This window comes from Hesperophylax consimilis, chromosome 12, assembly GCF_061612785.1.
Source record: "Hesperophylax consimilis isolate HC1 chromosome 12, BYU_Hcon_1.0, whole genome shotgun sequence".
Lineage (NCBI taxonomy): Eukaryota > Metazoa > Arthropoda > Insecta > Trichoptera > Limnephilidae > Hesperophylax > Hesperophylax consimilis.
The window spans coordinates 36,547,122-36,560,449 of record NC_142847.1 but is presented as its reverse complement, the minus strand read 5'-3'; the positions used below and the strand labels follow the sequence as shown (position 1 = coordinate 36,560,449).

At 36.9% G+C, this 13,328-nt stretch overlaps 1 protein-coding gene across 3 annotated transcripts in view; it reads left to right on the top strand.

Moving 5' to 3' along the window:
- The window catches only part of LOC149419578 (thrombospondin type-1 domain-containing protein 7A-like), a 68,783-nt gene that overhangs the window by 36,608 nt on the left and 18,847 nt on the right, over positions 1–13,328 (top strand). For all 3 annotated transcript variants that reach the window (XM_089637900.1, XM_089637898.1, XM_089637899.1), the window contains exons 3-6: positions 2,292–2,364; positions 10,092–10,278; positions 10,951–11,273; positions 12,310–12,461. In XM_089637900.1, the coding sequence (XP_089494026.1) occupies positions 2,292–2,364; positions 10,092–10,278; positions 10,951–11,273; positions 12,310–12,461 (735 nt within the window). The remainder of the gene's footprint in view (positions 1–2,291; positions 2,365–10,091; positions 10,279–10,950; positions 11,274–12,309; positions 12,462–13,328) is intronic.

The window sequence follows — 13,328 nt, the reverse complement described above, 5'->3', positions numbered from 1 at the left end:
TTTCGCCAGTGTCTGTTTTATGAAAAAGGATGCAGGCAGATAAGTGAAACAAGTAGGTACATACAAGTATTTAAGTACTGTATTATCATAATCAAAGGTGCAGTTGTTCAATAATTATTAAAAAAAACATTTCAATTATTTCTGAATCTTGCGAGGCCTGAGAGTAGTTTAGTAGTTTTTAAGTCTCGGTTGGCGTAGTCTTCACAGAACATGTCCCACAACGCCCTCCTTGTCTCAATCTCGGTTATCACATGGTTATCGCGATGATCACAAATCACGCTGTAGTTCCACAATACGTGCGGCCGCCGCTGCTAGTGCGCGCACACCGGTGATTTAACTACAATGCAATAGATCTCCGTGGCCGCAGCGGCCAGCGACTGAACACGGGCCGCAAATGCGTCGCTTCGATCTCGCTGGCCGCTGCGGCTTGGTGTAGCCGCTAGCCGCGTGCGGCCAGGTGCGCGTGCTCTATGGCGATTTCATATTAATGTATCTATCTCGATGGCCGCCGCGACCTGGCCGCTGCGGCCTAGCCGCTAGTGCGCTATGAGCCTACTCTCTACCACCACACACGTTGCGAATCTTCAGAGATGATTGCTCTGAGGGTAATTTCGCATTTTTGATGATGCGGCCAAGATATTAACGTTTTCTTATTTATATACCTGGTAAAGTTGAAATCTTTACGCTATAAGTATTTTGTAGGATGCATCTATAAATTCACATTTCACAACCTTCTATCTTCCGGATCAATAGTTGGTTTAGTGTTAATACTTAGTTTTCACGTTTACAGTCTTCCATACATTGTAACCTTGTATGTGAAATAATTAATATATTTTCTGTAAATTGCGTAACATTATTTTATGTAAATAAATATTTAAAATATTTCTATATAAAATAATATTACATAATTTACAGAAAATATTGTAATTATTTCACCTAATTTTACACATCAGATGTACCACTATAATAAAGCTAGGCTTGTGTTTATGGGGGATGCGTTATTTTGTTCGTCATTTTTTATGTAATGTGTATTCAGTTTATATTTTCAGTGTGTTTTAAGTTTAAAATCTTTTTTAATCAGGTTCATTAATCTCCACGATTGTCTACAAAAAAACATCTTCCATACCACCTAGTTGCGTTTGTGATGGAGAATATCGCAACTGCTTCACTGTTGAACCCCACAACCGGTTATCATTTCTTCGATTGTAAGATATCATCTCTAAATACTAAATAGTAAAGTCGCTTTCCTCGTCTGTCTTTTTGTGAGCTTAGTTCTTCTAAACTTCACAACGGATTTTGACAGGGTTTTTTACTATCATTTAGAGAATTTCTCCCGGAAGGTTTTATAATATGTATGAAAGTAAATAAAGTCGATGATTTGTAATAAAGTCGTAAAATATTTTCGAGCGTTTACATTGCTAATTCTGTTTAAACCTTGTGAGATAGATCAAAATAATGGACTATGGAATTGTATATCTTAAAAAGGCCTCACAACCTCAAAACTTTACCCCAAACAATGTATAAGTCCCCGGTCACCGCCGGGTACGCTTTTTAATCGATGCAAGAAGTGGTATTTTATTATCGACTATGCCTAAGGTCCTCAAGGATTTCGTGGGCTAACGACAAGAGTCTCTGAAGGTAATGAACTGATTAAAATCAGGTTGCCGAAAACGCGACCAAGCTCCCATTATTTCAGGCGAACTAAAAAGCAACCCTATGCTTTATTGTATTATATTGATTTTAAAGTTTAAGAATTTCTGTAAAACGAGTCACGCAACCAGAACCATAACAACGTATTTTCGAGTTTCAAAAATTTCTGTGATTTTTTCATTTACTGTAACATTATTTTCATATTTTTGTTAATTTATACGGCTGTACACACAGTTACACAGAAAACACATTCTGTCTCCAAACTGACCTATTCTGCGTCATAGTAGCTGCAGTATGTCGGGAGCCAAAAAAAGTTTCATTTTATTGGCACATAGCGCCGATAGCCTCTTTATACATCCTACCCATAGTTAGGCGTATAAAAATGCATTGCTTCTGACTGTGCTGCGTGTAGTTGCTTCTGATTGTGTTGCTTATATAAAAGCCCTACGGCCGAAAATGAAATATAAATTTTAAAAATAGTGAAAACGTTTTGACAGCAAACCTATCGTAACGAATATCGCTCCTTTGTGTGTCTACATTTCCTCAACAGACATGTGTGATAATATTTAAAAAGTATTTTACTCCAGGAAAGACTTTTATGTTTTAGTGATGACTGTATTTTGCACTGTTATTTGTTTCAGATGAAGCTGGTGATAGTGGCAGGACTCCTGCTGGGGCTCCTGGGGCCCATGGGACTCACACAGGCTCGAGATGGTAAGTCCTCTAACCGTTCCTACTATTCGAAGTAATTTTTTGTGGTAATTTTGAACAGGGCCCTGTCCCATATCCCCAAGGAACACTCTGTGCTGTCAAAAATCCGGTTTACAGAAAGCAAGTATTCGCAAAATAGCAGTGGGATTTCCTTTTCTACAAATGCTCTCCCCGGTCCTTAGCCATCCTCTTCCACTCTCCAATCTTGCCGTTCTGTTCCAATCTACTTTCGTTCAATCCATCTCCTTCCTAGGTTGCTTCAACTGGGGCAACCACTAGTTCACGATCTGGTAGGCCAAAAGTTTTCGCAGTATTTTGCGAGTAATGACCGAACCACGCGACGCGACGCTAGTATTTCATGAAAGGATAGCAACTTATAATATGATTACTAAGGGTAAACAGAACTAGCTTTGTTGTCATTTATTTTTGGGGTATTATGCCGTGTTGCGCTACCTCTTTCTTTAGCCATGTTTTGGACAGCATTACAGTGTCCATCATCAGGGCAAATATATCTATACTCAACCGCAAAAAGGCATAATACTTCAAAAATAAATTAATTTAATGCTTTTAACCGTGAAAATAACAAATCGTGTCAGAACTAGCTTTATTTTTAACCTAGCAAGATAGTTAGGAAGCTATTAAACTAGTTTCAATCGAGCCATATATAGTAGATAGTTTAATAGGATGGGGTACAGAAAATAAAATCATTTTCCAAGGAACATATAATTACCTTTTTTTAAAAGAGTACCGACAACCGATAAATGACAATTAATATGTAAAAATTAAATACTTTGTATACACCACTTTTAATCAATAATAACCTCCGTGTTTCAAAGTCAACGGCTTCTAAATTTTTGTCTTTTTTTTAAATTCGTTAATTTTCATTATTCTGACGAAGAAGCCATTGGCTTTGAAACATGTAGACTAGTGATGCAACAGAGCTCTGCTTCCGCTTCCGCTTCTGCAGAAGTTCCGCAAGAATTTTAACTTCCGTTTCCGTTTCTGGTTCCGCAAACTTTATAACAGAACTCTAAACGGAGAATATAGCGAGGAGCGCGGAGGCGAGGGGCGCGGGGACGACTGGACAAGGGGCGGGACACAAACGATACAAACGTGTCGCAACAAGTTGGTTTGTTTATAGTTCATGTATTTTGGCAACACTGAGTTTATTTGCATTCTGCGCATCACCGCACCTCGTGACGTTTAGTAAATCTTCTGTTATTCTACTCTACTTATGAATGTTGTGTTTAGTGCAATCATGAAACCAAAAACAAGTCCCGTTTGGAACTATTTCGTTGAGATTGATGACTCAAGTGCCAAATGCAAACTCTGTGAAAAAGTGTATTCGCGAAAAGGTCGCACGACTACAGCTTTAAAGAGTCACCTAAAATCTAATTTACCACTGTTTAATTTAGTAGTACACTGTTTAAAAAATATAATTTACCACTGTTTAATTTAGTACACTGTTTAAAAAATATAATTTACCACTGTTTAATTTCGAGTACAAAATACAAATTTAATTAAAAAAATCTTAATAAAATTGTGCTTTTTCTTCATAGTATTAACACTTCTGCTTCCGCTTCCGCTTCTGCGTTCGCTTCCGCTAAGATTTACTTTTGACATCTGTTTCCGTTTCTGCTTCCGTTAAGACACTTCCGTTGCATCACTAAATGTAGACTATTATTAATTAAAAGTGGTGTTTACAAAGTGTTTCATTGTCATATAACTAAAATGATGCCACAAAGTCATTCTGCAACTATTGAAGGATACGTTTGTAACCATCCACAAGGCATTCATCATACCACAATGGTAGCATCAATGTGGACCTGTAGTATCTCTCTGCTAGATCGGGATTTTATTTATGTTCAGAGTTCCTAATACAATTAGTTTAATGACTCTTACTTAATTGCTAAATGGAATGATCAAGTGATACTTTACTTGGAAATGTTTTATTTTTCCTGCTAGTCCCGGTCGGGTTCTCCTTAACAGCCCGCAGGGACAGGGGCTGGGGAACCCCCTAGCCTGTTTCCGCATTACCTTCTCGTTAGCGTCACCTCCCCCTCCTTCCCGCCTGGCGGTGAGAGCGGCAGGCTGGTGACATATACGACATATACATACATTGACATAGGTTGACACGGTGCCCGGGAATTCATGGTAAATGTAGAAAAGAATCACTAGAATCCTGCACTCTGAGAACATACCAAAAAACGTAATTAAAATCTTAAACAATTATGATAAACAACCGTGTATATGAAAACCTTACTAATAGAAACTAACATAAAATAGTTCATGGATAGACAGTCCGGAATAATAAAGGGAAATACCTTAAAAGTTAGTCTTGAAAGTCACACATCCTCAAATATACTAATTTCGGTTGTGTGTGTCTATCGGTAACTCTGATCCGGTGAACCCTTGAACTCGGATTTATTATGAATTTAAGTGTCATTTTCAAAATTGGAACTGATTATATGAAAAATTCCGGCACGCAATAAATTAAGTGTCTACCTATTTGTTTATCTGTTGTATAAACTTGAAATTTCTCATCCAATTTTGGCATATTCCCAAGGTATTATAAATGTGCTTCTTTTTGAAGATGTCGTAAAAAGTAATACCATTTCATAAATTACATAAAATAACAATTTAGTTTTTGTATTATAATAAATTATAGAATATATACTCCAAACGTCGAAAAATTGGAGAAAATATATTCCTTTTATTTAGTGAATCTGCAAAAAAAATGTCAATTCACTTTTTATCTCGATTCATAAAAATTAAAATAATATTTCCTAGAGAACCTATAAAAAAACATTTTGTATTCATTGTTTGCGCAATATAAACGTTGATTTCTAGGATTTATATGTGCCTACACATGCATAAGACATATATGTTATTAAAAAACATCACTTTCATAGAATTTTTATTAAATTTTGTGTCCGAAATAACCTCACTTTAAGACGGGAATTGTTGAAATGTATTTAGGAGCACAGATAGAACCATTTTTGTATTAGTACCAATCTGCTTCTGAGATTGTACAGCATTGTACCTACAGTATGTATCAATATTTTACTAAATCACCGTTTAACAGTTGGGAAGTGTTTTTTTTTTAAATACAACTCTTTGAATTACACTTTTTTTTTCGTGAATGAATGAAATTCGTTGAAGTGGAAATTAACCCACTTTCCGACGGCAGCTGAAAATGTCTGACTTACCCAAACGGTATTTGGCGTAGTTGTTAGCGCGGTTGACTCCAATCCCTGAGAAGGAAAGTTCAATCCTTAGTTAAACCAAAAAAAAATCTATTGAAACTGGCCTTAAAGATGGACTTGGTCGAACTTAGACAATTTGGTCGAAAATTGAAAATAGATGTATTATTGTAATAAAAAAACTTTGTTTTTACGGGTTGATTTTTTATTTAATTAACAATTCAATATTTTGTTCTACTTTTTTTAATTTTTGACAGATGATTTTTCAAGATTACTAAAGATAATATTTTTCTTTTTATTAGTTTCAAAGTGTGTACATGATGTAGGTATAAAGTATAAATTCTTTATTTTTCAAAGTACTCCTCGCCAGGGTTTCCTGTTCTGAGGCGGTCTGTAGTTTTTAAACTTTTGTATATAGTTTCAAGTTGTCTTTACATCGTCTTCATAATGTTTATAAGTGAAATATCACTTTGTTCTCTCAACCATGTTTTTACTTTTGTTTTAAATATATTGATTTCCGTTATTTTTTTGTTTGATTTGGTAGAGCATTATATAATTTCGTAGCATAGAATTTATTGTTGGCTTATTACTCTGGTTTAGTATTTATGTTTGGCAGTGGAGTATTCACATGTGTTTTTTTTTAATACAGTTTTAGTACATTGCAGACTTTTTTAAATATTTAATTATATTAATGGTTAACACCTCACCTACTATCAAAACTCGTGACCATTCATTTCTTCTTACATTAACACCTCTGTGTTCGCAGAGTTGACATCTACAGACCCCAAGAAAAACCTAGTGCCCATTTGTACTAAGTAGAATATATAAAAATACAATTATCTGATAGTATTATTACGCTAGCGTCTGGACGATATAGGCCCTCTGATTGGTCGAATTCAAATCGTATGTTTCGGGTAAATCCCGACTCTGGCGGTATAACAACGAATCAAATGACTGGCGCGAATATTTAAATATGCAGCTACCAATACGCATAGTTACGTAAAATTACTTGACCATTAAAAAGCGTTTAATAAGAAGATTTCTTTTGGAAGCTTATCACTTTGTGATGGCATTATTTATTCTATTAAAACATAAATAACTTTGTTTACATAACTTAATTACATACAACCTCTACATGTTTCATAAACGAAGTTCACCTCATCAGGAGTAAGTATACATTGAAGTCAAAAATTAAATTTAATATACATTACAATTGGAAAGAAGAAGTGGAAGGAGGGGGGAGGGGTAAGATTGGGCAGAGTTTATCAGAATTAGGAATTACAATATCGTTAGACGGGAAAGACCAGTTGAGTGGGAAAATATTTAAAAGAGGGTTTATATTTTTTGCTTATTAATTATATCTGATTTTATATTGACATGTTTTCTTATTTCTAAAATTTCAAAAATATTTATTTGCGATGCTTTATATCCTGTGTGAAGTATTTTAAGACCTGAATTTTTATCAAAAGTGTGATCATTATATATTTATTTGCGATGCTTTATATCCTGTGTGAAGTATTTTAAGACCTGAATTTTTTATCAAAAGTGTGATCATTATTCAAAAGATGATCAAACTCAGATTCACTATTTCTATTTAGAGGTCCGAGATGTTCTTTAGTTCTGACTTCAAAGTTTCTATGGGTGCTACCTTTGTAAAAGAAATTACAATCATCCCAATTGAGTTTATAAACTCCCGATTTTTTGTATCTTTATTATTAAGAATATATTTTTTCATTTTGTTATTAGTGTAAAACGCCGGTTGAATAGTACCAGGAATGTTTTTATTTATAATTTTGGAAGTAACGTTATCCACAAATAGAATTCTAGGCCATGGTTTATTTCTATCTTTAGAAATAGGGTAAATATACCATTTGAATAGATTATTTTTAATTTTTGTATTCAGTATTTCAACAATCAATTTATTAGAATAACCGTTATTAAATGCTTTTTGTTTTATGAATATATTGTTTTCTGGTTATATTCTATTTTTTTTCAGGTCTTAAAATACTTCACACAGGATATAAAGAACCGCAAATAATAATTAATATTTTTAGAAATTAGAAAACAAGTTAATATCACAGACATATGAATATTAATAGACTAGAAATTAAGGATGAGGGGTAAAATCAACTGTTGAAGAACGAAGAGGGTAAAGCTGACTGTGATTCGTCAATAAATCAATCTGATAGTATATAGGCATCTCGCCTTATAATATCACCATTTAGTTCTTAAAAGTAAAATCTGCTTCTGAATGAATAGACATTTTTACATGGGAGCGCAAATTATTCGCCACGTTATGAACAAATTTGCGAAGTCCAAATTCGGCAAAATAAATTTCTTCTATTTTCAGAGTCGAATATTTCGTTTATGTATTTAGTTAAGACACTTTTATAAATGTTCATAATTTACTTCCCAGCAACCAACCAGCTTTGTGTTTCACGTCCAGACGTGTCTCGATGTGATAGTATATGTTTCTACAACTGATCCATATTATACAATGTGAATATGCTTAAAATAAAGTAAAATAATGCTTATATATGGAATGTAATACGACAATTGGGTTTATTATCTTTTTCACATCTATTTTTACAAGTTTTCATAGTACAAGTCACCATTTTGCCGTGTTATTTCGTAAAATGAACCGATGATGCCTCGACCATAGTTCACACAAGAATGATGACGTCACGTTTTCTAAATTCACTTGAGGCCATACGCGAGCACAGCCGGCTCCAATGGAACCGGTATGGGGAGTGGGGAATAATACGCTTTTAATCACTTAGGGCAGGTCTACTAATATTCATATGTCTATGGTTAATATAAAAGCAGATATAATTAACAAGAATTTTTTAAGAAACTCTCTTTTGAATATTTTCCTACTCAACTGGTCTTTCCCGTCTAACGATATTTTTATTCCTAATTCTGATAAACCCCGCTCACTCTAACCTAACTTAACTCTTACCCTCCTTCCACTTCTTCTTTCCAATTGTAATCTATATTTAATTTTTGACTTCGGATTATACTTACTCCTGATGAGGTGAACTTCATTCATGAAACATTTAGTGATTGTATATAATAAAGTGATGTAAACAAAGTTATTTGTTTTTTAATGAAATAAAGTTTAGTAAGATTACATTATTTTATCTATTTCCGTTGTATATTAATGCATATGTACGCAATAAAATGTAAACATTATATTTATTTACTTATTGGACAATTTGTATAGCCCCGCTTTTGTGAGATATCACCTTAGGGGCGCTATATTGTAATAATCTATTTACAACATATACTCATCCTCTCTCTTTGAATGACCTTACATCTACCTATTAAATGTAACTGTTGTAAGTAACACTGAAACCATACGAGGTGCCGCCTAGCAGCAAAAAACCCGCGGAGCGGGTTTTTAACTGTTAGTTATATAATATTACGTCAACACTTTATCGAGAAATAACGTAAATTTAATCTTCAACGGGCAAACAAGAAATTTGTTATTAAAAAACTTTTATCTCTACGTCAGTTCACAGAAACTCAAATAACTAACTTATTGAATCGAGCACTCCAAGTACCCTTACTTCATCCCACCGTCATATTTCATAGAGCCAATATCTCCCCTCGAGTGGAAGGTGGGAGGTGGGAGGTGGGACAGGGGGTGGGTATTGCAAACTGTTTCCTCACTCACCGCAGGCAACCCCCGAAGTGGCAGGGGTGGCTTCATTTACTGACAACTATTGTTATTTTGTCACTTGCGAAACAAACAAATGTCAATATTGTTTATATTCCGGTTATCACGTGATAACTTTTTTGTTATATTGAAAATATAATACATAGCAACATAGCTTTGATTGTGTAGATCCGTAATATAATACCAATGAAATTTAGTTTTTCATAGAAATATAAACATTTCTCAGAAAATGGATGACATTACAGTAGCGAATATAGAAATAAATGTCGGTCCTACCCGAAGAGAAGAGACTCCAGTCTCTGGGGAGGAAGGTTCAATCCTCAGTCAAACCAAAAAACAATCTATCAAATTGGCTACTAGCTGGCCTAAATTGAGATAGGTGTATTATTGGATACATTATTTATGTCATTTTGATGAATCAATTGCACCTAACAACGCTATCTGACAGGAGAATTATGTCAGACCTGGTTGGGTTGTGTAACAGAGAGCCATTAATAATTTAATTGACAGCCCTGCCATCGTCGCCACTATAAAATTCCATGTACCGACGAGGAACACAAGACAAAATGTAACATTCTTCTGTAACCAATAGAATGCATGATCTATGTCTAGTTCTAGATCTATTTTGGGTGTACTATTGATATATTTACTCATACCATTTATAGAATTAAGCGTAATCTATGCCAGCACTTTGTTGAATCCTGCAAATTATAGTAGCGTTGGTAATTTAGTTTTATTTATTTGTCTTATATGTAGTATTGTTCTATTATGTGTTACTGTTACATTTTATGAAAAAGTTCAAAGTTGAAAATTTCACTATTTCACGGTATCTCTTTTGTTTTTTTTAGATGACGACACCTCCGAGCGCAAGTCCACAATCAACGTATACACCGTATACCTGGGTCCCTGGAGCGCATGCCGTGGGCCCGAGGCTATCCAGTGGGTAGGCGGGGGTCTGACCTTTGAGCCCCGCCTCGGCGAGCAGACGCGCACCGTGGTCTGCCGGGACTTCAGTGGCAAGGACAAGGACATCGTGTACGTTATCTATAAATTTTTATTTCTTCTAAAGATCGTTTATGAAACTGTGGAATATTTGTGATGACTATTTATGAAAATTATGGTGCTGCTTTCAAGTAACTACTGATGACCTAATCTGTTGATTCCATCGTACAGCGAATAAACAATTAAGTTTAGTACAGTTGTTATGGCCTCTCCGTATAGTATTCAGAAATGTTGATAAATTTAAGTTAAAATGTGACTCCTATGGGTTACTACCAAAAAGACTGAGAAGATTGAGAAAGCGTCAGAGCTGTGCTGGATTCCTATTGCTTGTTAAACTTCCTGGACATAATTTGGTAATTGAATTAAATGATTTGACGGTTAAATGAAGTGCTTTAAGGATTAAAACAAAATGATTTGATCACTGAATGAAACGATTTGACGATTGAATGAATTGATTTCTGACGTCTGAAATTTTTTGATCACCAAATCCTCAAATCCTCTGTGGTGCACCTAATCCTCAAATATGGAAACGTCTTACTTTCCTCAAAGTGATTTTTAGAGCCGCTCTAGGTGTCCAAGCTTCAACAAGGTGTTCATCGGATGATTTTTGTTGGTAACATGATAAATTATGCTATTGTTTTAGTCAGGACAGTGGATCCTTTCACGTTCAACATAAGATTTTTTAAGTTGAGGTGTATATTGTAGGAACTGCATGTGGCCCGGTCAAGCCCCGCAGCGTGCACGCAAATGCATCCTGTCCGAGGACTGCGCGCTGAGCGAGTGGTCGGAGTGGCGCTCCCCGGCCCGCTGCTCGCTAGCACCCTTCCCGGCCCCGCCGCGAGCGCCCCTGCCCGCCGAGCGCACTCGCACCGTGCTGGCACTACCGCAGGGGGCGGGCAAGGCGTGCGGCCCGCTACAGGAGACCAACGGCACGGAGTGGGGCGACCCGGCTGCACCCGCCGAGCTCGTGCGTTGGGCTCCAGGCAATTGGGGGCCCTGCCGCGTACACCGGGAGCCTTCGCTCTCAGGTAATTCGCCATTAATTCCTGCACTCATCGTCAACACAGCTTGGTGAAGCGGTAGGTCCGTGACCAAACCAGGATGACCAACAAAAAAATATGGTGATAATGATGATTATAATTGAAAATAGTATTTTAAGAGATATCTTCCCGTGGGACAGCAATCATAGAATAAAGATAATAATCTACACACTCAGTGCAGGCTTTATTTTAATATCAGTAGTGCTGACAATATGACTATATTCAAAATTCATCCATGAAAAAAAAATTCTTCTGCTATTTTGGAAGACACATGGCAACCCGATACTATTAACCACTTGGCTACAAACCGATATAATATTATCCTAAAACGGAAAACTTCCTAGTTGGACAGTCAAAGCTTCCTTTTATATTTGTATATCTTGTATGTAATAAATGTAAAAATAAATAAATAAATAAAAATAAATAAATTTAATGTTTAGTACATGAACATTAGTGGCATGTCACTTTATATATATAGGTATTTTTTTATTTGTTGCACACAGGAGGCCCTGTGGAAAAAAATTACCCTAGGGCCTGTCATCTTTAGGGATGCTGTGTGGAGGGTCTGTGTAGGGAAAGGAAGGAGAGGAAGTCCTGAGAAGGAAAAGCTGTTAGGAGTGGATAAGAATCTTGGGGTCAATGCGTCCAGGAGTGATGGACATATGAATCCATCCATCCCACCGCAGTGCAAGGCGATGGGTCGAGAGAGAGTGTGGCTAGAGAGATCAAAAGGTCTCCCTAAACCAGTCTCTCCCGATCCAACCTGCCATGCCATAGGTGGGCAAACACATCCGCCGCCATGACCTAGACAAACCTCACCCTGAACTCGGGCACCCCTGCTGAATCACCAAATGTAATGAACCACTTGGAGTGACCTATGACAGTGGTGTTGGTTACCCAATAAATAGTTCCCGGGGCGGCGGTACCCATACCCGCCTCCCAAATTGAATGCTAATTATTGTTCGAAAATGTACAAGAAAGTTTTATTTGAATTAAATATTTATTTGTAAATATTTGACTGCAGATACTGAGAGTCCTGAAGAGAGCGAAGGCGCACGCTGTGGTGGCGGGCTGCAGCGACGCACCAGCACGTGCGTGGACCGCTTCCGTCGGGTCATGCTGCCCGACTCCGCCTGCACGCTACTACCGCCGCCGACCTCCGTGCAGCGGTGCGAGGTACCGCCCTTCCCCTTATACGCCTTACCCTATACTAATTCACAAACCGTATTGCATACATTCCAGACCAGGATGATCAAGTCCGTCAGTCATGACAAAATCTTAACAGATGGATTGAAACTTTACCCAAAATAGATGCTTGTTCTTTCAGTAGCATAGAGTAAAGAAGAACACTTCATAAATCTATTCAGTGATCAGTACCAACGAAAGATGCTTATAATAATTATTGGGATCAATCGCTGTCAAGAGTAGTGTCAAGCATGAGCCCTACGTCTGTGCACGGATATTTTTACAACTAGTATAGTTGGCTCACCAGTATAATGATTTGACGGCTTCAGCATTTTTTCCGTCTTACAACATGGGTCTCTTTTAGATCCAGGCTTAATCTTTGAAGACCCTGCATGTGTATTCCAACATAGGCCATGAGATTAAATTGTCGAATTGGTCCAGAAACTGAAGAGCTGGCGCATTACAGATCAGGATGACTATGACCCTCGGCCATGAAGAGAATGAGGAAGGCTTGTAAGTAACATTATCAGAGTGTAAATCGGCGCCATTTTTTTTTAGAACATTTGAATGATCCCCGTTACACACTGTTTCCAGATTGGTTCCAGCTTTAAATAAAATTGTGATCAGCAGAGAAGCACAACAAAACAGTGATGCTTTTCTGATGACCACAATTTATTTGAAAGCTGAAACTATCCTAGAGTTCCTTATTTAACCCTTCCGCTCCGGAGCGGGGCAATACAGATCCCGAAACGAGTATTTTGTGCAATATCCATGTCAGGATAGGTTTAGGTCACCCCAAGTGGTCCGCCGGTGGCTTAGCAGGACTCTCTCAACCCATTGCCTTACACAGCAATGGGA